The 27,044-nt window shown below is 43.5% G+C and overlaps 1 protein-coding gene across 1 annotated transcript in view; it reads left to right on the forward strand.

Moving 5' to 3' along the window:
- Positions 1-27,044, forward strand: part of LOC115647285 (sodium channel protein type 5 subunit alpha-like) — a 100,622-nt gene that overhangs the window by 46,650 nt on the left and 26,928 nt on the right. Inside the window, 2 exon segments of the mRNA XM_030554183.1 lie at positions 1,547-1,993; positions 13,300-13,423. Of these exon segments, the coding sequence (XP_030410043.1) occupies positions 1,547-1,993; positions 13,300-13,423 (571 nt within the window).

Genomic DNA, 27,044 nt, shown 5'->3' on the forward strand with positions numbered 1-27,044 from the left:
TGGTGGGTTTCACCTAAGAAAATCATCATGCGACTAAAATCAGCCCTCATTATTCTTTACTATGCTGAATCTGTGCTCTTAGTCTAATACCAGGGGTGATAGCTCTACTGTACAAATAATCTCTACCTTCCTGTTGCCAATTCTGGCCAGCTAAAGGAACAGCGCCCCTGCAATTATGTATATCTGTAACTTTTGTAATTGTCTCTCCCTCAAGGAAGTGATGGAATGTTGTGATACACCAACTTTTTTTTCTTTTACACCACTTGGAAGTGCTCCCAGGAGACTGTGACTCTGAGGCAAACATTAAAGGTTCTTCAGTTGCTAGGCCTCATAAGCTGCAGAACCTGGTGGGTCCCAATATGCACTTGGTGAATTGCCTCCAAATGCCATACTCTTCCCAGTTCCCTCACACACACTGTCTCCCGGACCATCTTCTCACCAGTATCTTTCCAGCTGCTATAAAATCTTCTCTCCTTCAATTGACATGATTTCTCGACTCATCCATCACAGCTGGTACTACTAGAATTTATTCCCAGACAAAAAATGTTAAGCAGGAGGGTGCATAACAGTGATTTAAAGATAATAAATACTGTAAGAATGTTGCAATCATCCCCAAAACAAACTTTATAAATAGAATGTTCAGAATTCAGGATAAACTTAAAGGAAATCTAAACATATTAAGATATGGAAATGCACAGTTAATGCACCCAAACAACCTAACTCTTTCCTATAGTGATGCCAGGCAATAACCATAAAAATAATTAATGCATTTTAATGCTTGTTGTTCCAGATTAGATTAAAGTGAATTTAAAAGATGTGTTAGATTTGTTTAATCTTTTTTTCTCCCTCCACATATCACTCCAGGGCCAAGGTAAGGCTCTTTGTGTGCTGTACCTGGGCGTTCCATGTTTGGACTTTTTAAACTCAAGATTTATCTCTGCCAAGTTTTGCATAAATAGATAATATATGAATTGAAAACATTTAAGACAAAAAGGGCTGACTGAGAGTGCTAAATTTTTATGTAATTTTAACTCACATGTTAATGTATTTACTTGTAAATGCTCAGACAACTCATTCAGTACTCAAAGAGTAAATGCTGTAATTTTGGGGAAAGATGCAGAGTATTCTTCATACAAATACTAAAAGTTTAAATTCTTGTTTGAAGAGCAGAACTCTACTCAACCTTAATTATATAGTCATGACCGCAATTTATTATTATTTTACCATTACTATTATTAACATTTTAAAACACGTTGCAGTAAAATTGTGTGATTTTCATACACAGGCCTGTATTATAGAAAAGGTCAGTTTTATGCCACAAAAATATGTTTTTTGTTTTTTGTTTTTGGAGGATCATGACAACAAACCCTTGTGAGAGCTAAATATGTTCCATGAAAAATTATTTTATGAACAATAATAATTTTATTTTGTCTTAAGGTTGATGCATTAAAAACAGATTGTTTAGAAACTGACTAATCTTCAAGCCTCCTATTTAAATTTCAAAATTATATTGCCATGATTTTCTTTTCACTTCAATTATTTTCAGGTTCTCAACCTGTTCATTGCACTACTGCTGAACTCCTTCAGTGCCGACAACCTCCAAGCACCCGAAGATGATGCAGAGATGAATAACCTTCAGATCGCATTTGCTCGGATCCACAAAGGACTTCGCTTGCTGAAACACACAACATGGGATTACTGTTGTGGAAAGCTCCGGCAACCAAAGAAAGCCACCAAAAAGAAAATGAAATTGGCTGCTGAGAACAAATGTGTGGAGATTGGGAAAGAAGGGAAGAACTGTAAAGAAAATCACAGTGACAATGTGATTGAGAAGAATGGAGAGAAATGCTCTGTTAGCATTCTTGAAGATTTTATCGCCAACCCCAACATGTTTATCTGCGTCCCTATTGCTGAAGCAGAATCTGATAGTGAGAACTATGAAGAAGATGATAATAATTTAAGTACATTCACAAAAATGGAATACAGTAAACAGGTAAGAAGCCTATTCAGGAGAAGATGTTTGAGACTAAGGCTCTTTAATGAAGCTGGCAAAGACATAGCATGATCCAGCTGCAGGAAGATGAATTTAGAAAAATTCAAAAGAGAACTAAAGTGTAATTTTTCAAAAGTGAGGGTAATTACCCATTGGAAGAATTTACCAAGAGGTTTGGTCAATTTTCCATCTCTTGGAGTCCCTGTAGGTCTTCCACTTCAGGTATCAGGGCATCCTGGCAACGTTGATCAGAGATTTATGGTAGCAGTGTCAGCATGGGGCGCGGGGTGCCATTCGTGCCACGTCTAACATACACACAACCCGAGCCCTCCAGTTCCTTCTCAACTGTCCTCGGCTGAAGACAGAGCCCTGGGGCAGTGTTCATCACTCCTCCAAATCTTTCAGAAAAAAATAATATAATTAGTTAGTCAGTCATATAGAAAGTTATAGTTAATGTAGTGTTAGTTTTTATTAGCCTCCCCCCACCAAAAAAGTTTAGTTTTTATGTTTATCCTCCCCACATTGGGTGGAGGGGGGTTAACTATTAAGATGCCTGGCTCCCCAGGCTTTAAGCAATGCAGCTCCTTCCGTGAAGCAATGCCCATTTCGGACGGACAGTCTTTGTATGTTCATGTTCTTGGGGAGGCGCACGTCCCACAAAAATGTGCCCGCTGTAGCAATCTGAAAGCGAGAGCCCAGCATGACCAAGATCTCAGACTCAGAATGATCTTGATGGAGAAATCTCAGCAAACTGAGAGAGACATGGGACAGGAGACATGCCTTCCTCTAAAAGACTAAGGAAAAGGGCGCAGACATCTCTGAACAGAGCACCGCAGAAACAGTGGTGGTATCCTACCAGGTTGCTACCCCCGATGCTGACACAGTCTTGGATGAGCACCTACGAGGCTCCAGGCACCTCTGGCACTGCCGAGTCCTGAGTTAAGGAGATGGAGTCAAGGCACAGATGGTGACATGCCTCCTCCACAGCACCGAATTCACCCGTAAGGGACCCAGTACCAAGTGTCTCCTTAGGCACCGCACCTCCTCCCCCAGTGCTGACATCACAGAAAACCAAGTCAGCACCAATCACGATGACTAAACAAACATAACACCTGACAGCACTGGCGTCAGTGCCAATGAGAGCCCCCCCCCATCAGTATTGACATCAGAATCACCACATAATCTACTTCAACAGAGATTTTGGCTGTCTCACTGGCACTGCAGTCCCCACTACTTGGTACTGAGAGCTCTCCAGTAAGTTACAGAGGAGATTCCCATACTTTTCATTGTACGGTACACTTGTCCAGTGAAGGCGATGATGATGTGCAGGAACCATGCACTTTCTCGCCGCACCACTCATCACCGAAAGAGCGTCGACCATCCTGGAGCTAGATGGGCCTAAATACCCTTTCAACCAGCTGGCTCAACCGTGGTCTGCCGTGGATGTATCCACCTATGGCCTTCCCAATGCAATAGGCACATTGGGCACCCTGGGCAACTTACAGGGGCCCCCACTGCAGACCAGCCATGAATCACAGAGGAGAGCTGAGGTCTAATCCCATGTCTCCCACCTAGCAGCCAATGGAGGCTCAAGATGTTGGGGATGACACAGAAACAGTCACTGATGTGGAAGCGACATCTCTTGCTCATAATTCTTCCTCCTTCACAGATGAGGCAATCATGCCACTGCCATCTACCACAGCGGGCAACTTCAGACAGGTCCAGGTACTGTTTAAGTGGGTCACCAAAGCCAGGACATCCCGTTAGAGGAAATGCAGACAAACCAACACAAGCTTGTTCAAATCTTACAAGCGGCATCTACTTCCAAAATCACCCTGCCCATCAATGATGCATTTTTGGAACCAGCAGAGACAGTATGGCAAACACTGGCCTCAATTTGGTCCACATGCAAAAGGGAAGATACAAAGTATTACATCCCCGCAAAAGGGATGAGCTTCCTGTTCTCATACGTGCCTCCCAACTCCTTAGTGGTCGACACCGCTAATAAGCATGGCAAACAACAACAGTTTAGATCGACCCCACAAGAGGCTTGACATCTTTGGGAAAAATTTAATTCTCAGTGTCATTACAATTCCAGGTCACCAACTTTTCGGCCTTGCTGGCAAAATATAATTATGATAACTATTGGAAACTTAGGTTGTTCACAGCGGTGCTCCCCATGGAGAAACAATCACAATTTCAGTCCTTTGTAAGTGAGGGTCAACTCATAGCTAAAAGAGCCGTCCTAGCATCTTTGGACATCGCAGACACAGCAGCCAGAACCACAGCCATAGTCATGTGCCAGGCATCCTGGTTACAGTCCTCTGGCATACCTAAAGAACTCCAACTATTTTCAAACAAGACTAATGAGGTCCTCCACTCAATGAAAGATTCTTAAGCCACTCTTTGCACTTTGGGGATCTACACTTCACCTGCTAAGAGAAGATCATACCAGCTTTATTGGAAGAACAGGGATTCCTCTTCCAACCTATAACAACAGTGTCAATACAAGAACCAATAATATTACCAAGGTTGCAGTGATGGCGAGCACCTCAAGCTCAACCATAGACTTCTCAATCGGCTCCGCCTAGGCCACAATTTTGAAGTTTTGGTCTAGGGCCTAAATGACCTCCCTCACCAGGCAGCACTTTCACCTGATCTGTCCCCATGCTTTGGTCACTACCTTCACCCATTCTACCACATCAATAACCACAGACCAATTGGTATTAGAGATTGTGCAATCGGGGTATACCATCCCCTTTACCTCCCAACTACCTCCCCTCCCCATCCCTCTTCAGGGACCCTTCTCATGAGCACCTGTTATGACAAGAAGTCAATCATCTTCGACAACTAGGTGCCGTGGAACGGGTGCCTTTGTAATACAGGGGGAAGGGGTTCTACTCCCACTACTTCTTGACCCAGAAGAAGAATGAGGGATGGAGACCTGTCTTGGATCTCAGAAATCTCAAAAGGTCATACACACTCAAAAGTTCAAGATGGTGACACTGGGCATGATACTTCCAGTACTGCAAAAGGGGGACTGGTTTTCAGCCCTCAGCCTCCAAGATGTTTATTTTAATATTACCATATACCCTTCTCACAGGAAATTTCTGTGTTTCACAGTAGAACACAAACACTTCCAAGAGTTTTCTCCAAAAACCTAGCAGTAGTAGCGGCACATCTACGCAAACAGGGAATAATGATTTTCCATTACCAGGATGATTGCCTTTTCAAAGGCCCAGTTCAAGAAGAAGCGCTATACTCAGTCCAGACAATGATTGCACAATTCAGGGATCTAGGGCTACAGATAAATGAATGAAAATCCACTCTAATCCCTGTCCAACAACTGGACTTCGTCAGGGCACATCTAGATGTCATAGAAGCCAAGGCATTTCTGCCCCTGAACAGATTCACAACTCTGACAAATCTTATCTCAGAAGTACAATTCAGCACCCAAATACTGGCTCGTACTGTCCAGCAACTGCTAGGACACATGGCAGCCACAACATTTGTGGTACAACACGCAAGACTACCTATGTGCTGCCTACAGGGCTGTTTGAACTCAGTATACATACCCAGCAAGCACAGCCTACTCAAGCATCTGACAGTAACACCCCATGTCTTGGACTCTGCGCTAGTGGACAACACCAGAAAATGTTTGCATGAGCATCCCATACCAACAGGAACCCCCATCAATAGTAATGATGATTGATGCTTTGTTGCTAGGCTGGGGTGCCCACATGCATCAGCATATGGTTCAAGGCAAATGGTCTCTTGCCGAGACTCATCATATCAATCTACTAGAGCTATACATGGTTCACAATGCCTGCAGACATTTCCTACCTCACATAAAGAACAAATTCATTCACATCATGACCGACAACATGGCTTGTGTGTTTTACATCAGTCGCCAAGGAGGCGCTTGATCACACTTGATGTGCACTGAAGCCATAAAACTTTGGAACTAGTGCAAACACCACAACATAAACAGTTTTGCCTCATACCTTCCTGGGTGTCAGAACACAATGGCAAACATACTAAGTAGGTACTTTTCTCAAGACCATGAATGGAAAATGAATAGGGGAGTCTTGCTGTCCATTTTCCGCCAGTGGGCCCTCCCCTCATCAGCTTGTTCACATCCCCAATGAACTGCAAATGCACAGCATTCTGCTTGAGAGAGGGAATGGGACTCCAGTCACTGGGGAACAGCTTTCTGATCAAATGGGATGCACACCTCATGTATGCTTTCCCACCAATTCCACTGAAATCTCACATGATACACAACTTAAGAACAAACAAGGCCCAGGTTATCCTCATAGTCCCGACATGGCCCAGACAAGCATGGTACCCTGACCTGATGTACATGGCAATATGCGCCACTTGAGCTCTTCCTCATCATCTAGACCTGCTGTCTCAGAATAATGGTTGCACTCCTTGTGTCAAGAAAAACACTTGATTGTCTCCACAGCATCACTACCATTAGTGTTGGAATATCTACTGGAGCTGAAATGCTCAGGTTTAGCAATGAGCTTGATCAAAGTCCATCTTGCAGCCATTACTGCATTCCATCATGAGATTGACAGGACCTTGATCTTCACACACCTAGTTACTAAATGCTTCCTCACAGGTCACCAGAACATTTACCCAGAAGTTTGTCAACCTACCCTGGCCTGGGACCTCAATCTGGTATTGAAATGACTCACCAGACCACCATTTGAACCCTTAGCCAACTGCTCCCTGCTGCATTTGTTCATGAAAGTGGCCTTTCTGGTTGCTATTACTTCCGCCAGATGGTTGAGTGAGATGAGTGAGTTCATGTCAATCCTCCCTACACAATATTCTCCAAAGATAAAGTCACACTACATCCGCACCCAAGATTCCTACCGAAAGTAACATTAGCCTTCCATATGAACCAACCAATCCATCTTCCCACATTCTATGCCAAATCTCACAGCACTCAGAAAGTGGCCATTTTGCATACATTGGACGTTAGGCATGCATTAGTATTTTACCTGGAAAGGACCAACCCTTCCTGGAAATCTTCTAGCTTTTTGTTTCCACTACAGAGCATTTGAAAGGCTGCATAATATCAACTCAGAGATTGTCTAAATGGCTCTCCACATGCATTGGTCAGTGTTATCGTATTTGGAACATGGACCCTCCTGCATACATCAGAGAGCATTCCACACGATCGATTTCTACTTGATAGCGTTCTTCAACAATGTTACGATATTAGAAATTTGTAGATTGGCCACTTGGGCCTCTGTCCACACATTCACTGAGCGCTGTGCAATCACTCCAGACTCCAGGGGTTGACACCATAGTTGACCTAACCATACTTACCTCAAATGAACTTGAAGTCCCTGCTGCCTTCTGAGGGACACTGCTATACAATCACTTGAAGTGGAGCACCTCCAGGACAGCACTCGAAGAAGAAGAAGAAGAAGAAGAAGAAGAAGAAGAAGAAGAAGAAGAAGAAGAAGAAGAGAAGTTTACTCACTTTGTGCAGTAACTGAGGTTCTTAGAGATGTGTGTACCTGTGGGTGCTCCACTACCTGCCCTCCTCCCTTCTACTTTGGAGTTAGCAGTTGGGAATCTGAGGTAGAGAAGGAACTGGAAGGCTTCGGTAGTGCACACACTAAACGCAGCACCAACAGCACCATGAGATGCCTGCTGTGCACACACAGACACTGCTACCGTAAATCTCCATTCAATGATGCCGGGACGCACCTACATCTGAAGTGGAGCACCCACAGGGCACATACCTTGAAGAACCTAATTTACTGCACAAGGTGTGTAACTTTCTAATCTATGTTCAGCATCAGTAACCTGGTGAAGAGGAAATGTATTTGTTGGATAAAGTACACAGTGTCAAGGGCTCAAACTGTGAACTTTTAAAGAGGAAGCCTCACCTTTTTTGTCCTATCAGCATGTCCCAGAAAATAATCCTTAGAAGAACTTTGATGGGTTAAGAATGGAATGCCTCTGTCAGACTTATGTTTATTATTTTATAGTGCATAGAATCACATTTCTTTATATGTGTCTGAATTTTTGCAGTTCCCTTTTAACTATGGAGTCATGACTGACTATGACTCTAAAATGTTCCCCTTCTGGTCCTGAAGGCTGCTACATAGTTATGCTGAGTTCTTCACTAAGTCCAGGTGCATTCCCATTGACATCAGTATGCTTTGGATCAGGCCTGGCTAACCTGTGGGTTCCATAATTTATTTTAGGTCACCGATGAAGACTCCCCCCCAAACGTTTGTTTCTTTCTGTAAAAATAGAGATACTGAAAATGAGCAGTTCAAGGTGCTTTGTGTTCCATTTGGAGAGTACTACTTTAAAATGATGTGTGCCATCCATCTGCCACCAAAAAGAAAAGAGAAAATAAACACATCTAAAATTATCTTCAGCAGGAAAACCACCTTAGACAGAGGGGAGAACAATGTAAAAGATCAGGAGTTTGGTGTAAAGCAGGGATCGGCAACCTTTCAGAAGTGGTGTGCCGAGTGTTCATTTATTCACTCTAATTTAAGGTTTTGCATGCCAGTAATACATTTTAACGTTTTTATAAGGTTTTTATAAGGTTTTTATAAGGTCTCTTTCTATAAGTCTATATTATATAACTAAACTATTGTGTGTAAAGTAAACAAGGTTTTCAAAATGTTTAAGAAGCATCATTTAAAATTAAATTAAAATGCTGATCTTACATTGCCAGCCTGCTCAGCTCTCTTCTAGCCTGGGATTCTGTTCATCCAGGCCTGCAGCAGGCTGAGCAGGGCCTGCAGCCGGGATCCCAGACCTGGGTGGGGAGGTTTCAGGGGTCAGGGCAGAGGGCTAGGGGAGGGAGTTCAGGGCAGAAGGCTGGGGTGGGGGGGTTCAGGGATGAGGGGTGGAAGGGGTGTAGGGCAGAAGGCTGGGTGTGTGTGGGTCAAGGGCAGGAGCGGTGCCAGGGTTTTTGGCTCCCTAGGCGGGGGTCCTTCCATGCTCCCCGTCATTGGCAGCAATTCTGCTACGGGCGGGGTCCTTCCACACTCCCGGTCTTTGGGGCACTTCAGCAGCGGGTCCCAGAGTGAGTGAAGGACCCGCCGCAGAATTGCCGCCAAAGACCCAGAATATGGAAGGACCCCCCTCCGCCGCTGAATTGCCGCCAAGAGCGGCAAAATGCCACCTCCTCAAATCCTGGCGCTCTAGGTGACCACCTAGGTCACCTAAATGGAAGCACTGGCCCTGGTCAAAGGTCAGGGCAAAGGGCTCGGTGTGTGAGGAGTGCACAGCAGAAGGCTGAGTGTGGGGGGGTTCAGAGCAGAGGGATGGGGCTGTGGGGATGCAGGGCAGAAGGCTAGGTGTGTGTTGGGGTGGGGGGATGCAGGGCAGAAGGATGTGTGTGTGAGGGGGTTCAAGGGTCAGGGCAGAGGGCTGGGGGTATGGGAGCTGCAGGGCGGAAAGCTGAGTGTGTGGGGGGGGTCAGGGAAGAAGGCTGGGGATTTGGGGGCTGCAGGGCAGAAGGCTGGGTGTGGGGGGGTCAGGGCAGAGGGCTGGGAGGCATGGGGGCTGCAAGGCAGAAAGCTGAGTGTGGAGGGGGTCAGGGCAGAAGGCTGGGGATGTGGGAGGTGCAGGGCAGAAGACTGGCTGTGTGGGGGGGTTCAAGGGTCAGGGCAGAGGGCTGGGGGGTATGGGGGCTGTAGGGCAGAATGCTGAATGTGCGGGGGGGTCAGGGCAGAGGGCTGGGGGTCGTGGGGAGTATAAGACAGAAGACTGAATGTGGAGGGGGGATCAGGGCAGAGGGCTGGGGGCTGGAAGGGATGTGCCCTGTTCCACCCCTTTCCCCAAGGCTCCATCCCTACCTCTCTCTCTCTCTCTCCTCTAGGGAACTGCCTGCACGCTGTTGCTTTCCCCCCCCCCCCTTGCTAAGGCCATCAGCTAATTGGCACAGGGAAGGAGAGGGGGCGGGGAAGGAAAGCACCACTCTGGGGGAAGAAGCAGGGGAGAGGGAAGATTGGTTGCCGCAGAACCAATCTTCTGCATCCTGCCTCCGCAGGGGAGAACGGTGGGTGGGGAGGGGGGCTGAGTGGGGCTGGGGGCCAGGACTTTGGCAGGCGGCTGCATGCCACTTAAAATCGGCTCACGTGCCATGTTTGGCACGCGTGCCGCAGGTTGCCGACCCCTGGTGTAAAGGATATGAGATTTTCTCTGAAGACTTAAGTGAGTTTAACATAAACAATAGAAGGCTGCATCATCATCTCTAATACAAAAAGAGGTAACACTGTGTTCTGATCTAACATGGAATCACCAACATTAGTTGATTTCTTTTATATCTGTTTCATTTTTTCAGAATCTTATAAAGATCATTAATCAAGAAATAATTTTCTACTTTAAATTTTGTATTTGTTACCTTATTTTGTGTTAATGCACAAGAACTCTCTAATTTACTAGTCATAGACTCATAGAAGATTAGAGTTGGAAGGGACCTCAGGAGCTCATCTTGTCCAACCCCCTGCTCAAAGCAGGACCAACCCCAACTAAATCATCCCAGCCAGGGCTTTGTCAAGCCAGGCCTTAAAAACCTCTAAGGATGGAGATTCCACCACCTCCCCATTCCAGTGCTTCACCACCCTCCTAGTGAAAAAGTTTTTCCTAATATCAGCCTAGACCTCCCACCATTGCTCCTTGTTCTGTCATCTGCCATCACTGAGAAGAAGCCTAGCTTCATCCTCTTTGGGATAGTTGAAAGCTTCAGATAGTTGAAAGCTGCTATCAAATTCCCCCTCACTCTTCTTTTCTGCAGACTAAATAAGCCCAGTTCCTTCAGTGTCTCCTTATAAGTCATGTGCCCCAGGCCCCTAATCATTTATGTTGCCCTCTGCTGGACTCTCTCCAATTTTTCCACATCCTTTCTGTAGTAGCGGGCCCAGAACTGGCTGCAGTACTCCAGATTTGGCCTCACCAGTGCCAAATAGAGGGGAATAATCACTTCCTTCAATCTGCTGGCAATACTCCTACTAATTCAGCCCATTAGCTTTCTTGGCAACAAGGGAACACTGTTGATCATATCCCAGCTTCTCGTCCACTGTAATACTCAAGTCTTTGTTTGCAGAACTGTCAGTTAGCCAGTTGGTCCCCAGCTTGTAGCTGTGCATATGATTCTATCATCCTAAGTGCAGGACTCTGCACTTGTGCTTCTTGAACCTCATCAGATTTCTTTTGGCCCAATCGTCCAATTTGTCTAGGTCACTCTGGACCCTATCCATACCCTCCAGTGTATCTACCTCTCCCTCCAGTTTAGTGTCATTCACAGATTGCTGAGGGTGCAATCCATTGTATCATCCAGATCATTAATGAAGATGTTGAACAAAATCAGCCCTAGAACCAACCCATGTGGCACTCTGCTTGATACCTGCTAACAACTAGACATCAAGCCATTGATCATTACCATTGAGCCCAATGATCTAGACAGCTTTCTATCCACTTTATAGTCCATTCATCCAATCCATACTTTTTAACTTGCTGGCGAGAATACTATGGGAGACCATATCAAAAGCTTTGATGAAGTAATGGTATGTCATGTCCTCTGCTTTCCCCATATCCACAAAGCCAGTTATCTCATCATAGAAGGCAATCAGGTTCATCAGGCATGACTTGACCTTGGTGAATCCATGTTGACTGTTCCTGATCACCTTTCTCTCCTCCATGTGCTTCAAAATGGATTCCTTAAGGACCTGTTCCATGATTTTTCCAGGGAGTAAGATGAGGCTGACAGGTCTGTTCCCTGGATTCTCCTCCTTTCCTTTTTTAAAGATGGGCACTACATTTGCTTTTTTCCAATCGTCTGGGTCCTCCCCCAATCACCATGAGTTTTCAAAGATAATGGCCAATGGCTCTGCAATCACATCAGCCAACTCCCTTAGCATCCTTGGATGCATTGTATCTGGCCCCATGCACTTGTGCCTGTCCAGCTTTTCTAAATAGTCCTTAACCTGTTCTTTCACCACTGAGGGCTGCTCACCTTCTCCCCATACCATGCTTCCCAGTTCAGTAGTCTGGGAGCTGACGTTGTCTGTGAAGACCGAGGCAAAAAAAGCATTGAGTACTTCAGCGTTTTTCATATCATCTGTCACTAGGTTGCCTCCCTCATTCAGTAAATGTCCCACACTTTCCCTGACCTCCTTCTTGTTGCTAACATACCTGTAGAAACCCTTTTTGTTACCCTTCATATCCCTTGCTAACTGCAATTCCAGTTGTGTTATGGGAGTTCCCACATATCTTAGCCACATAGGTGTTCACAATTGCATCACAACATCATTAATACATTTAGCTGCATTTGTTGTATTTAGCTTGAAGTATTCTCTCTCACTGGTGCAGGGCAGAGTAAGTGGATTTCAGTGAATGGAAATTGCACAATGCTGTATTTCTAAATATTATGTGATGGGGCAAGGCCAGATGGCTACAGTAAAGTAGTAAGGGACAGGTATGTTAGCCCCAGGCTAAACAAATCCCTAGTACCATGATAACCAAATGGCAGTTGCTCCAGGTTAATCAAGACACTTGGGGCCAATTAAGATCCTTCTAGAAGGCAGTGGAGATAGCTACTTTAATTAGAACACCTGAAGCCAATCAAGGGCTGGCTGGAACTAATTAAAAGCCTTCCAGTTAGTCAGTGAGGGGTGTGTGTGAGGAGCTCGGAGCAAAGGGTGCAAGGAGCTGAGAGTGAGAGGGTGTGCTGCTGGAGGACTGAGGAGTACAAGTGTTATCAAACACCAGGAGGAAGGTCCTGTGGTGAGGATAAAGAAGGTGTTTGAAGGAGGTCATGGGGAAGTAGTTTCATTTCATAGTTTCATTCTGAACAGAAAGTTTTAGATCTCTACAAAGTAGTCCTTTGATGAAATTATATTTTCATGTTTTGCCTTCTCTATTTTTTCATGTGTTGTCTTCTGTTTTAATTGTTTTCAGCCCTAGCTAGTAGAGTGTTTTAAAGTCTATCCATGTTTGAAAACCACATATACTTAAATGCAGAAAAACTGGAATATTCCCATTTGTGAGCTTTACTAGTGTAATTAATCTGGTTCCTTTAAATATAACTTTGACTTCTGTTTGAACTGATATGGAGATATTTCAGTGATCACATACACTGTAAAGCAGGATGCCGTTCCAGGACTGCCATGTTATTAATAAGTACAGTACCCAACTAAGTTTTATTTTTTTGAATATTTCCCTTAATTATAACTGTTCACCAATGTACGTATTCAATTTATTTTAAAGCATGACTGCATTAAGGGAAAATTGATGCATTGTCTTTTCTTGCATAGCAGCTTGATGACATCAGCTGTTCTGAAGGCAGCACAGTGGATCTGACAAATCCTGAGGAGCTTCTGAAACAGATCCCTGAGCTGGCTGAATACTTCAAGAAACCTGATAACTGTTTTCCAGAAGGTAAGGATCTGCTGATTTCATTATGACTAGGAAATGAGAAGAACAGCCCACAGTAACCTGTTCTCCTAGCTAACGCTGAGACTCAACACCAAGGCACTCTATTTGCAGAGTATTTAATGTTAAAAATAGTTTAATAATACATAATTACCTAGTACTAGTTTAGCACTTTTCATCCATAAATCTTAGTAATAGTGAAAACATATGTGAAATAGACAGAGAGAACTTGTTAGTGTTTGGTTGAATTTCTCTAGAATGGTAAGCCTGGAGGCCCACTTTAAATTGCTGTATAACTTTTAGCTTTACAAGTTTATTTCATGCCAATATTTGTGCTCAATGCATTTTTAAATTTTCAAAGCTGGTTCCTTCCAGCCAAAACTATCCATAACAAGGTTATTGTGGTTGTCGCTAGAGGAAAAGTTAAATTTATTGACATTTCCTTCAACCCCTTATATCAATTATTACTCTGAACAAAGGATAGTCTCCCCATCTGTAGTAGATGTAATGGTGTACCACATGTTAACAAGGTCAGTTCATAGTTGGATTAATTTCCTTCTGGGTTACAATTCCATATAACTATAAAGGAATAGAGTTTCTGGATAATTAACTCTTTGATTTTAGAAAGCCTGACAGTATTCAGATCCCTTTCCCACAGCATTCTTGCTCCTTGTCACTTACATTAGTTGACATGTTGTTTCCTCCTACTGGCTGGGCAGCACTATCATAGGGTGTCTAGACATCCAGATAGAGAGAATCAGAGGTGACAACCAGCTATAGCACAAGACTCTTCCCATCTATCTCCTCAGGAAAAGGAGTTTTTTTGAAGAGCAAGAGATGAGACCAGATGAGGAAACTCCACCAGCAACAAATATATCTTACTCTTTGTATGATGAGAAAAGAATGCCTTCTCCTCCTGCCTTTAGAGATGACTTCAGACATTTTAAGAGATTAGCTGAGTTTTTCCAAATTTCATTGGAGGAGGTTCAGGAAACCCACCATCAGCTGGTATATATACTCCACACCATTCCCTAAGGCAAAGTAATTCCATCAATAAATGAAGCCTTTCTTGAACCACCTAAAACATTGGAAGTGCAGTCGCTGGGGGATGCCACAATGGTCAAGAGTGCAAACAAAAAATGTTATGTGCCTGTGAAAGAGACATAATACCTATCTGAATGCCCAACGCTGAATTTGTTGGTGATGGATGCTGTGAATGAGCTCAATAAGCAACACCACTCCAAGAATATCTCATGCTAAGGACTAGAAATGTTTGAATTTATTAGGCTGAGAGAGTTATTTTTTTGGCTTCTCTGCAGTTTAGAGTGGCAAATTATCAAGCTCTCATTGCTAAATACAATTAGCTCAACCATAATAATTCACATCTTTTATTGTATATTTTAGTAACAAAAAGGAGAGTTTTAGGCAATTATTGTGTAGGGTCAGCTTATTTCCAAAGCATCACTGCAAGCTTCATTGGATGTGGCAGTTACAGTGTCATGCTGTATGGCAACAGCACTAGTGATAAACTGGGCATTGCGACTGCAATCCTAAAAGAGGTCCAGAATACTGTGCAGAATATCTCATTTGATGGAACAAAACTGCTTAGTGATACCATGGACAAACCTCTCCACCTACAGGAGTCAGGAAAGGATTTCTTATTATGTTAGTTTATCTCATCTCCTCCCTCTGAAGCATGAGGGATGGCCACAGCTGAAGATAGGACATTGGAAAGACTCTAAAGTTGCACTGAGCATTCTCTCTCTCAGGTGCATGCCCGGTGGGTTCTTGCTGACATGCTCCGGGTCTAATTGATTGCCATACATGGAGTCGGGAAATAATTTTCCTCCAGGTCAGATTGGCAGTGGCCTTGGGGGGCGTTTCACCTTCCTCTGCAGTGGGGGGTGATGGTAATTTGACAGTACACAAGCTCATTTTCAGCAGCACTCACACTGTCCAGGTCCTGCCCAGTGGTCCGGGGGGCTCTGCATTTTAATTTAATTTTAAATGAAGCTTCTTAGACATTTGAAAAACCTTATTTACTTAACATACAACAATAGTTTAGTTATATATTAAAGACTTATAGGAAGAGACTTTCTAAAAATGTTAAAATATATTACTGGCACACAAAACCTTAAATCAGAGTGAATAAATGAAGACTCAGCACACCACTGCTGAAAGGTTGCCGACCCCTGGACTAGGTAATCTGATGGGTCCCTTTGGCCTCAAAACCATGACCATGACACTCTTTAAAAGATCTGAGGGCAATGCTTCCTTCACTCAGGATTTATACTCCTGCTAACAAAAGAAAATACAGCAGGTCACAGACATACCAAATCTCATCAAGTTCAACTTCCAACCTATCACAGGGCATCGTAGCCACCTAGAAAGAGATCTAAGTTCCAGAAGAATAGACCTTCCACATCTGCAACTGCAACAACACAATATTCCACATCTATCTGGCAAGCACTTATTTTGTATGCAGTGTTGTTGTAGCTGTGTCAGTCCCAGGATATTAGAGAGACAAGGTGGGTGAGGTAATCTCTTTTATTGTACTAACTTCTGCCTTTGAGAGAGATGAGCTTTCAAGCTACACAGAGCTTTTCCTCAGGCAGTTGGTGACCCAAGGAAGAGCTCTGTGTAGCTTGAAAGTGTGTCTCTCTCACCAGCAGAAATTGGTCTAATAAAAGATATTACCTCACCTCACATTGGTTGAGAGCTGTGAACCACTTCACTGTTTGGATTTACAGCTGCATTACCCTTCTACTTCATTCTTCCTACCATTTGGAGACCATCTTTCCCTTTACAAAGACTCATGGGAACTTTTATATCAGACAAATGGCTTTAGAAGTGATAATGCATTCCTCCACCCCACCCACTTTCCCTGTCCCTTTTCAGGGACCCCCTCACAAGAAGCTTTTTAAGAAAGGAAGTAGAATCTCTTCTACAACTAGAAGATATAGAACCAGTTCTATTCCCCTATGTGGGAAGGGTTTTTTACTCAAAATGCTTCTAAGTGGCCAAGAAGGTAGGGTGGAGACCTATTTTGGACCTCAGAATACTGAACATGTTCATCAAGACACAGAGATTCAGGATGGTTACGTATGCAGCAAGAACACCAGTAGATCCAAAGGACTAGTTTGCAGACCTTGACCTCCAGAATGAATATTTTCTTATAGCAAAGTGATCACTTTCAGCATTGTGTACTTCCATTTGGCTTTTTATTGTCCCCAAGATTTTCATGGAAGTTCTATAAGTAGTAGCAGCCTACCTAAGATATTTAGGAGTTCAAGTCTCCCCTTTCCTAGATGACTGGCTCCTCAAGGTTGATCTTATGACAAAGTACAGTCAGCAATAAATAAGGCAATAACCTTATTCAAGACTCTATGGTTAAAACTCAAAGGAAAGTCGACTTTGATACCCATTAAGCTCATTGAGTTTATAAGAACCAACTTGGACTCCAAAACTGCTAGAGGTTACTTATCAGGTGACAGGTTTGATACAAAGTCAAGACTCATTTTCCAACTGCACTTGAGTCCACACAAAACAGCAAGTACTTGTTGAGTCGTTATGGTTACATGTACATTTGGAACACCTCATGCCAGATTGCATATTCAGTGCCTTAAAACATGGTTAAAGAGTGCTTATATAACCAAAAACACGATCTAAACAGGTCACTGAGTTCCTTAGAGGGTTCTTGACTTGTTCAGTTGGTGGAAGGATCCAGAAAAAATGTTCTTTGGAGTATCTTTTCAGACTATAGTGACAAATGCCTTTGTAATAGTCTGGCGTGCTCATCTTCTGGATCATGTGATCAGAATCACAACAGATGACAAGGCGACCATAATTTACATAAATCATCAATGAGGACTGAGATCTTTCTCCCTATGTACAGAAGCAGGGAAGCTAGAGAATTGGTACATAAGCCATCAGATTACCATTTTGTCTGTATACTTACTGAGTCTGCAGAACACTACAGCAGATAAAGTAGACATTTCCTGTAGGATCACGAATAGGAGCTGAACTATTCCGTGTTTTACAGAATATTTGCTAGCTGGGTACTGTTTTAGGGGAAGTCTAGGTCACAGCTTTGTAGAGGATGAATTCCTCATAACATGGTCTGAGAGTTTTGCTTATGCCTATCCTCCCATTCTGTGTTGCTTTTGAAGGTACTGAAAAAGATAAAACAAGAAAAAGTGAGAGTCATTCTTATAGCACCAGCATGTCCAAGACAAATATAGTTTCCAGACCTTATTAATGTCTCAACCTAATTTGCCTTAATTTGCCATTGATGCCCAAATTGCTGACTCAGGACTCTCCATTCCAGTCTTAGTCTGATCCATCTCAAGATATGCTTGCTAAGCACAGAGATGAACTGTACTGCAGAATTGCAAAACATTGGTGAACAGCAGAAAACCACCCACGAGAAAGTCTTACTTTGAGAAATGGAAGAGGTTTCAGTCTCGGTGTATATGATGTGGCTTTTCTCCTTCCATTTCTGAATTACCACATTTATTATATTACCTTTGAAACTTAAAGATCTTTGGTTTGTTTTTGAGTCCAGTGATCAACTAGTCTGATTTCCTATGTAGCACAGGCAGTAGAACATACCCAGAATAATTCATTGAGCACATCTTTTAGAAAAAAACAATTTTGATTTAAAAATTGTCAATGATCGAGAATCTACCATGATCCTTGATAAATTGTTTCAGTGGTTAAGTACTCTCACTGTTCAAAATTTACATGTTATTTCCTGTCTCAAATTGTCTAGTTTGAAATTCTAGCTATTGGATCATGTTATCCTGTTCTCTGCTAGATAGAAGAGCCCACTATTAAATATTTGTTCCCATGTAGATACATATACAGTCTAATCAAGTCACCCCTTAACCTTCTCTTTGTTATGCTAAATCAGGGGTTCTCAACCTATTTATCATTGTGGGCTGCATAGGTTGAGAACCACAGTGCCCCTCACCTAACCCCCCCCCCCACACACACACACAAACCCCTATGCTCAACACCCTCAATGACTACAAGGAGTCAAGTCAAGGGTCCAACCAAAGTCTGAGTGAGGTGTCAAGACAAGGGTCGAAGGTGGAGTCAGAGTGGGGAGTCAAACCAGAGATAGAGTCAAGGGTAGGGCAGAGGAGCAGGGACCCAGAGCAAGGAAGGAACACAGGAGCTGGGGGTGCTGGGAGATCTGGAATAAGGAGGGCAGGAACCCTGACCAGGCTGTAAGGAAGAGCTCAGGAATCAGCTGAATACACAGGGTCCAAAGTGGCAGCCAACAAGGGATTCACCTACTTGCTCAAACAACTTCCTGTGCCTCCTTCTGGTTTAAGTAGTGCATCTAAGCCAATTGGTGGGGCTGGATGTTTTTCCAGTCAGGAGCTTTGTGCGTGGAGCCCTTGGTGAGCACTGAATGGTGGCTGTGGTCTGAGCACTACCTGGGGACGTATGGGCCTGGGTTCAAGATCCATGGTCAAGATCACAAAATACTCTCTGCTACCTCTAAATGCTAGCAGGACAAAACTAAGAACTGTTTAATAGCTAATAAGACATTGAAGGAGCTTTGGACAGAGAGGATTCCTACTCAGACCATGCAGCAATGAGAAGGAACTAGAGAAGTGGTAGGTCTGCACCTCCCATTATACCATGTTACTGAGCAAGAGGAGTTCCAGGGCACAGGAATAAACTCACAAGATTTTCCTGTTTTAGGTGCATTGGGTAGAAAACACACAGGGACCAGTACTTAAAGAAGAATCAGCATTTTAGTTGATTTTACTATTTAGGAAAATGGAGGATGAATAAGTACAAGCAAGTTTGAGTAATATGCTGAGATTGAAAGAAACGTTTCCTGATATTCATCCTTCATTTTCCACTCTGCCATTAAATTATTTTCTAGGATATCTGCTATAAAATAAAACAATAGAGTGTGTGCGTATATGTGTGTCTATAATTCTTAATTTGACTCTCTCTTCCCAACAACCTTTGTATGCTGCTTTGTCTGTTTAGGCTCCAATCCTGCAAACACTTACACACATACTTAACTATAAGAAGGTGAGTAGACTTCCAGTGGGCTACTCACCTTCTTCCAGTTAAGGTCATGCATAAGCTTGAACTAGTTTATGATCCTGCAACAAATTTTTAATCCATATGATCCCATATCCCATGGCATTTAAATTAATATTCTAAGTAGGATTTTGTGTGGTACTACAGTAGTTCCTTTAGCATTCTTTGTAATTACATTATGCATGATGGATTGTTGTGGATGTTATGTAATTCCACTGAAATTTAGCAAGGACTAGTTCTGTATCCCCTCTATCTAGACAATTTCAGTTCAAAAACGGTAAAATTATTACAAACCAGATCCTCAGGTCTAGCCAAGTTACTCTCAGCATAGGACCCAAGGTGGGGAAAGAAAAGGTGACTATCCTGACAGTAGCTGCGGCCAGTTCTGCCCCAACATAAATTAGAGCAGTCTCTACCTTGTTCTGACCTGTAGGCTTCTCTAATCTCTGCCCACAGCAAAGGCCACCAATGAGCCGTTCTGCTATCTGGAGATTACTGAAGTGCAAAGCACTTCTAATCCCAGTACATGCCTCATGAGATGGGGAAGGATGAGCTGGTGCAGAACTGGCTATGTCACTTCTACAGGAGACAGGGATTCCTCTAATCTGGGGGAATCTCCAGCTTCCCTGTCAGAGATTGACCCAAAGGTACCTGACTGGGAACAAGGATCTGGCCATATATTTTCAGTTCATAGCCAAAAGAAACTGTAAATTCCCATTTAAAGCAGCATTGGGAGGTAGGAACGTTTCCAAATATATCAGACTAGCACATCAAACTATTTACTTTGTGTAAATATTGTATTCTTTTTTGTTTTTGGTTATTATCCTTGTGCATTTTACTGCAACCATTTCCATTATAAGCATTTCAGCTATATTACAGTCAATTAACATTAATTTACAGTCTAAATCACAAGCAGAACACCACAATGTTATTAGCTTTATTTGTCTCCACCCTAAAGCTACAGTATGAATCTGTTGTTAAAAGAAAACAATAATTTTAGTAGGAGGAGATACCATCAACCTGCCTCACTATGGATTTTTGGTCAAAATTTAGAAATGGAAGAGATGGAGAGTCAGAAGCAGTTGGAAGGGAAATAAGGATACATTACTTACTGTGTATGGTATCTGGAGTTTTTCAGGATTTTTTTTTTTCCTCTGGGTGCTCTGCCATAGGTGTGCATGTGCCTCAAATTGAGAGATTTTTGGTAGCAGTCTGTTCCGTCCACAAATGCACCATAACTATCCTTGTACCCTGTACTAAGGGTACATAGGGCTGTGCTGGACCAACTGCTACTCCAGTTACTTCCTTACTGAAGAATCCAACCACAGCAAGGTTTCCAAAGGTCAGGCAGTGAAGCACCCATAGGGACAAAATGTCTTGAAGAATTCCAGCTACTGTCCAAAGTAAGTAATTTCTCCCCCTTCTTCAAGTACATTTCCTTAAGAGTACTTTGCTCTGTGTGGCTCCTAGGTACAATCCCATCTAAGGAGATGGGTACTCTGGAGGTCCATCTAATACTGGTTGAAGAACAGTGCCTTTGAAAGCAACATCTGCTGAAGTACTGTGCACTGTTGCATAGTGTTTAGAAAAAGTGTGAACAGAGACCTAAGTGGCAACTTTACATATGTCCAAACTAGGAATATTTTTCAACAAGAAGCTGATTTTTACTTAATGGAATGAGCCATAAAAACTGAACGGCACTGAAGATTAGATAAGTAATAAAAAATCCAAGACCCTCTTTGAAAGTCTTTGGGTGGAGACAGGAGTTCCCCTCATCCAAGCTGCAAAGGAGATAAAAAGTCTAGGAAAAGGTTTAAAAGATTTTGTTCTTTCCAAGTGAAAGGCTAATGTCAGTTTACATACTCTGGATGTTGAAAGGACATCTGCCGTAGAAGTAGGGTAAAACACTGGTAACTGTAACTGTCTCTGGCTTTGACCCTTGCTTTGACTCCTCACCCTGTCTCTAGCTCCAGCCCCCGGCTCTCGTTCCTGGCCCCTGACTCCAACCACTAGGCCTGACCGGCCATGCCTCAGTCCTCACATAGCTTTTCCCCACCTCAGAACTGACCCTGTTCTCTCCGCTTGGAAGAAGGCCTATGCCCAGGGATCAGGGGTTGAAAAACTGTGTTTCCTGCGCTGCTCCTTCTCAGTCAGTGGTGATCCTGGGTGCAGCCTTTCCTGCCTTGGGGAAGCTTATATCTCCACCAACTGCAGCATCTGCTGCTCCTTCCCTCCCCAAATGTGAGAGGGACAAGAGCTTCAATTGAGGAAATATCTCAAGGAGAAAGCCATGAGATCCCAGTACGATTCGGGCTGGGAGGACTTAATGCAGCACCTCTCTGAGCATGAGCTCCAGAACAGAAGTCAAATCTACTAAGTCAAAGGACCCATTGTGTTGAAAGAAGGGGTACACTTTAAACACAGGACCAACTACACTTCCAAATCTGTTTCCAATAGAAGGGTTCCCTCCCTGATTCCTTCCAACTCAGATGAAACCTTGTGCTCGAATCCTAAAGACTACACCTGCCTAAACCTCCCAACCACAAGGGTAAGGCATGCAGAAGCAAGGATCCACTGGTACTGACTCTGGTTCTGACTACTAAGCCAAAAGATCACCATCTTCTGGCAATGACCATCAGCTCCAGGCAGGAATCTTCTCCAGTGGTACTGACTCAACCCCATAAGGATCTGCCAACTGCTAAGCCTGTTGAAGTGCTTGGTCTCCCCATACCAACTACTGGGACACTTTGTATTCTTGGATTAATTGAAACTTCTACCTTTCTGGATGGTATCTTCACATCTCTATCCCCTCAATTTCCTCTTCTCCCAAGTCCAGTTCTTCTAAGGATGGTTCTGACACCAAAGGAGGAACCCATCTTGAGGAGAAGGAGCTACTCCCCTACTCCGTCCACAGACTGGAGTCTGCATCTCCCAGCATCACTGTTATCACTGTATCCAACCTTCTCTTCAGCCAAATCTGACATCCAAGATGAGCAATCACCTCCACAGAGGGAGATTAGTCCTGACAGAGCCTCTAGACTGTCTTGGACCCTCCCTCCACCCAGACACTATTACGCTCTGAGGGACTGATAGTACCCAATGGAGTCCTCCCCAACCAGCTTTCAAACCATCATACTGGCCCTACTGAGGTCCATGGGATCCCTATGCATGGCACTTTTGATCTATGCAAGAGTCTCACTGACTCTCTTTTCCTAAACAACACCAACCAGCTCCATCAGAGTATGCAGAAGAAGAAGATATTGAGCTGAAACCCCTGGTAGCAGCAGTACCAACAAGCATATCATCTTTCTTACTTGATGAGGTTAGCATCCTATCTTCGCCATCCCTGACTGATGACAACAGGTAATACCAAGAACTCTTGTGGAGGTTAGCAGCTGACCTCCAGATCCCACTTCAGCATAAGCTCCTGGGCATCCTGCAGCCTACTCATCTCAATCGAGTGCCTCTCTCTCTAAATGAGACCATCATGGAACCTGCCAGGGTGACGTAGCACACATCTGTATCTTGCACTGTTACACCTAAAGGAGCTGAAAGATATTTTGTACCTACCAAAGGTAGAGGAATTTATGTTCACTAACCCTGCCTGCAACTACCTAGTTGTACAAGCAGCCATAGAAAGGTCCAGGCAGCAACATCTCAAGACTACCCCTGCAGACAAGGGTGCTTAACGCATTGACCTTCTGGGGAAGAAGGTATTTTCACTAACCAGCCACCAGTTTAGAATTGCTAAGTACCAGGCCCTGTTAGCAAAGTACAATTTTACAAAGTACTCCAAGTTCCTGAAGTTTAAGGAGAAACTCCCTCAGTGACAGAAGGTCCAATTTCAAACCCACATTGATGAGGGTAAACTGGCAGCAAAGACATAGTGGACATGGCTAATACCACATCTAAAGCCATAGCAACTCTAAAAGTTATGCAGCGTGAATTATGGCTTCACTGCTTGGAACTCTCAAGGGAGGTTCAGTATACCATCAAAGATCTTTCCTTCAAGTCTAATCTTTTTAATGGGAACACAGATGAGTCCTTACATTCATTAAGGACTTCAAGACAATCCTCCATTGCACTGGCATTTATTTCCCAGTCTGTAAGAGGAAATATCATAAACAGCTGTAAAAGCCAATTCCTCTCCTACTATCTTTCTACCACCTCTCCATACAGACTGTGCTGTAAGTGCCAGAAGATCCAAGGACCAAAATATGTAGCCTCATCCACCAAGATATCAGCCACCCAACCTCATTCACCAGCAAAAGGTTACTTTGGTGGGACATTCAAGAATTGCAAACCATCACAGACACCATCCCCTGCTGCTTCCTAAACCTTTAGTGGCTGCCTAGCATACTTCACTGACAACTGGAGGGCCATAACAATGGGCAAATGGGTACTAGATATCATGCACTCTGGCTACATCTAGTTTCTTTTCCAATTTCTCTTAAGAGACCACTCTCACAAGGAAATCCTCCATCAGGAGGCAGACTCTCTCCTCACAAGGGGCTATAGAGTGAGTGTTTCCTGCACATTGGGGGGAAGGGTTCTATTCCAAGTATTTCTTATTTACCAAGACAAAGGGAGGATGGATACCAATTCTTGACTTGTCAGCTAAATATTTTTATTTGCAAATTAAAATTCGTTTTGCTTACATTGGCATCTATAATTCCCTCCCTTGAAAAAGATACAGGGCTTGTGGTTCTTGACATGAAAGATGCTTTACTTCATGTGAACTTTCACCCATCCTACAGAATAGCACCTAGGGTCCTCACAAAGGTCTTTTCAGTGGTAGCAGCAGAGATGAGATGAAACAACTCCACCATCTTCCCATACCTAGACAACTGGCTCCTAACAGGCAGATGCAATTGGGAATTTCACGTGGCACTCTTATACTTGGTCCATCTTCTGGCATCTTTGGGAATCTGCCTAAATATGGAGCGATCCACCTTGATTCTCACACATACCATAGACTTCATAGGTGTGACCCTAGTCTCAACCTCAGCAAGGGTCTGCCTCCATCTGGACAGATTCCAGGCTATGAACAGCCTGATCAAACAAGTCACAGACCTCAAACTAGAGTCAAGGTCTGTCATTCCCTGCTAGGACACATGTCCCCTTGTACTTATGTAACACTATTCACCAAGCTTCACCTTTGCTGCCTACAGGCCTGGCTTTGGTCTTTATACTTACCAGACAGATATAGCATGAATCCCAAGGTGACAATCCCTGCCAATGTCATAGCTTCCTTTGCCTGACTGAAAAATCCAGAGCAAATGCACTCCGAAGTACCTTTCCTCCCTCCCACACCAATCATTACAATACAGATGTATGCCTTATGGGTGTCTGTACAACACAAGGTACATGGACACCTTGGGAGGACAGGATGCATATCAATTTCCTGGAACTAAGAGCAGTCAGAAAGGCCTGTGATGCATTCCTCCCCACCTGTGCAGTCCCAACATGGCCAGATAATGTTGAATAACATGACTGTCTTTTACATAAACAAGGAGGAGAAGTGGTACACTCATGGCATTGATATATCTGGAACCATGTCACACTCTCAGCGACTTAATTCCTAGGCATACAAAACTTGCTGGCAGAGAATTTCAGTGGGTACTTCTCCACCAACCATGAGTGGGAGGTTACACAATTCTGTGCTCAACAAAATCTTCACTCATTGGGGAACACTATCTTTGGACCTTCAAGAAGAACAAGAAATTCAACATATAGGTCAGGATTGCAAGACCAGTACACTTCTGATATCCTGAGGTAGCCCACCTGAGGGTATGCCTTTCCACCCATTTCATTACTATCCCAGGTTCCGCAGAAAATTTGCCACAACAAAGCAAGAGTCATTCTCAGTGCACCCAACTGACCCAGGCAATTCTGGTTTCCAGACCTTCTGTGAATGTTAACCACTCCTCCCATCTGAATCTGACCCTTCCTGGATCTGCTAACTCAGGAGAACAGTGGGCTCAATATCCCAGCCTGGACTCTGTTCACTTCATGGCCTGATAGTTGGATAAGCTTTCATTTTCCAAGGCTGTTAAAACTATCTTCAATCACAGTAGAAAAAACTCCACCAGAAAATGTTTTCTAGCTAAATGGAGGCGTATCTCTACCTGGCTGCAACAAAACTAGTTGTCCCCATAGACTGCAGGTATTCCAGACTACCTCCTTACTCTCAAGACATCAGGACGTTTTATTAGCTTGCTATAGATCAACCTAGTAGTGCCCAGTGCCCTTCACCATTGGGTGGAAAGCTACTCTGTTTTTAGTCAGCTGATGACAACAACTAGATTCCTAAAGTGTCTCATTAGGATCTTCCCACCAACACTGCAATGGGACCTCAATTTTGTACTCTACTTACTAGACCATGCTTTGAACCACTGGCCAAAAGCTCAGTATCCCACATGTCTATGAAGGTCACTTTCCTTGTTGTTTTCGTGTCAGAGAGAAGGGAAGCTGGGGTCACTCATGGCCCACACTCCATGCAGTACTTTTGATAAAAAGAAGGCATCTCTTCATCTCCACCTGAAATTTATTCCTAAATTAATTTCCAAGTTCCACATAAATCAATTTACTTGGTGATTTTCTTTCCAAAACCTCATGCCTTTGGCAAGGAAAGGAGGCTTCACCTCTCTGTCAGATAAGCTTTGGCATTCTATCTGCAAAGACTGAAACCAATTAGGAAAACCACTTAGATTATTAGTTGCTATAGCAGAATAAACACAGGGTCAAGCAATATTTGCTCAGAGATTCTAAGTGGATTTCTGGCTGTTTCCTCCTTGCTTTCAGTTAGCACAGTTCCCTGTCTTGAATGGGATGAGGACCCATTTCATTAGAGCATAGATTACTTCAGTAGCATGTCTCCGAGAAGTGCCTATGCTGAACATTTGTAAGGCAGTAATCTGGAGCTGCATCCACACCTTCACAAATCATTAAGCTTTAGTCCAAGCCTCTTCTGCTGATTTCAGTCTTTGGAACATCAATATTACAGAATCGATACCCTCTGCATCTTTGCACCTCCTTCCTACTTGACTACTGCTTACCAGTCACCCACATATGGAATGCATGTAGGGACCAGCACTCACAGAAGAAATTGAAACTACTTACCTGAAACTGGATGTTCTTTGAGATGTGTGGCCCTATATGTATTCCACTACCTGCCCTCATTCTGTTCTGCTTTGGATCATGACTGGATTTGTAGTAGAGAAGGAACTGGAGAGGTGGTCAGTCTGCACCTCCCCTTACACTTTGGATACTGAGCACAAGAATCTCCAGGATGCAAGGGTTGACTAATAGACTCTGCTCACAAGATTTTCCAGTCTCAGGTGCACTGTGCTTATGAGTACCCACATGTGGAATACAGATAGGAACCACCTATCTCAACCTCCAGTTACAGTTAAGTAACCTCCATATCTTCTTTCAAGGTGTATGGTGGAAACCCAGTTGCTTTGTACATTTCAATCTAGAATGAATAAATGACTAGAAGTTAGAATGGAAGGAACAATAATACACTGTTAAGAAGGTGGACTAGATTACCCGACAG

This window comes from Gopherus evgoodei, chromosome 2 (genome assembly GCF_007399415.2).
Source record: "Gopherus evgoodei ecotype Sinaloan lineage chromosome 2, rGopEvg1_v1.p, whole genome shotgun sequence".
NCBI classification, from domain to species: Eukaryota; Metazoa; Chordata; order Testudines; family Testudinidae; genus Gopherus; species Gopherus evgoodei.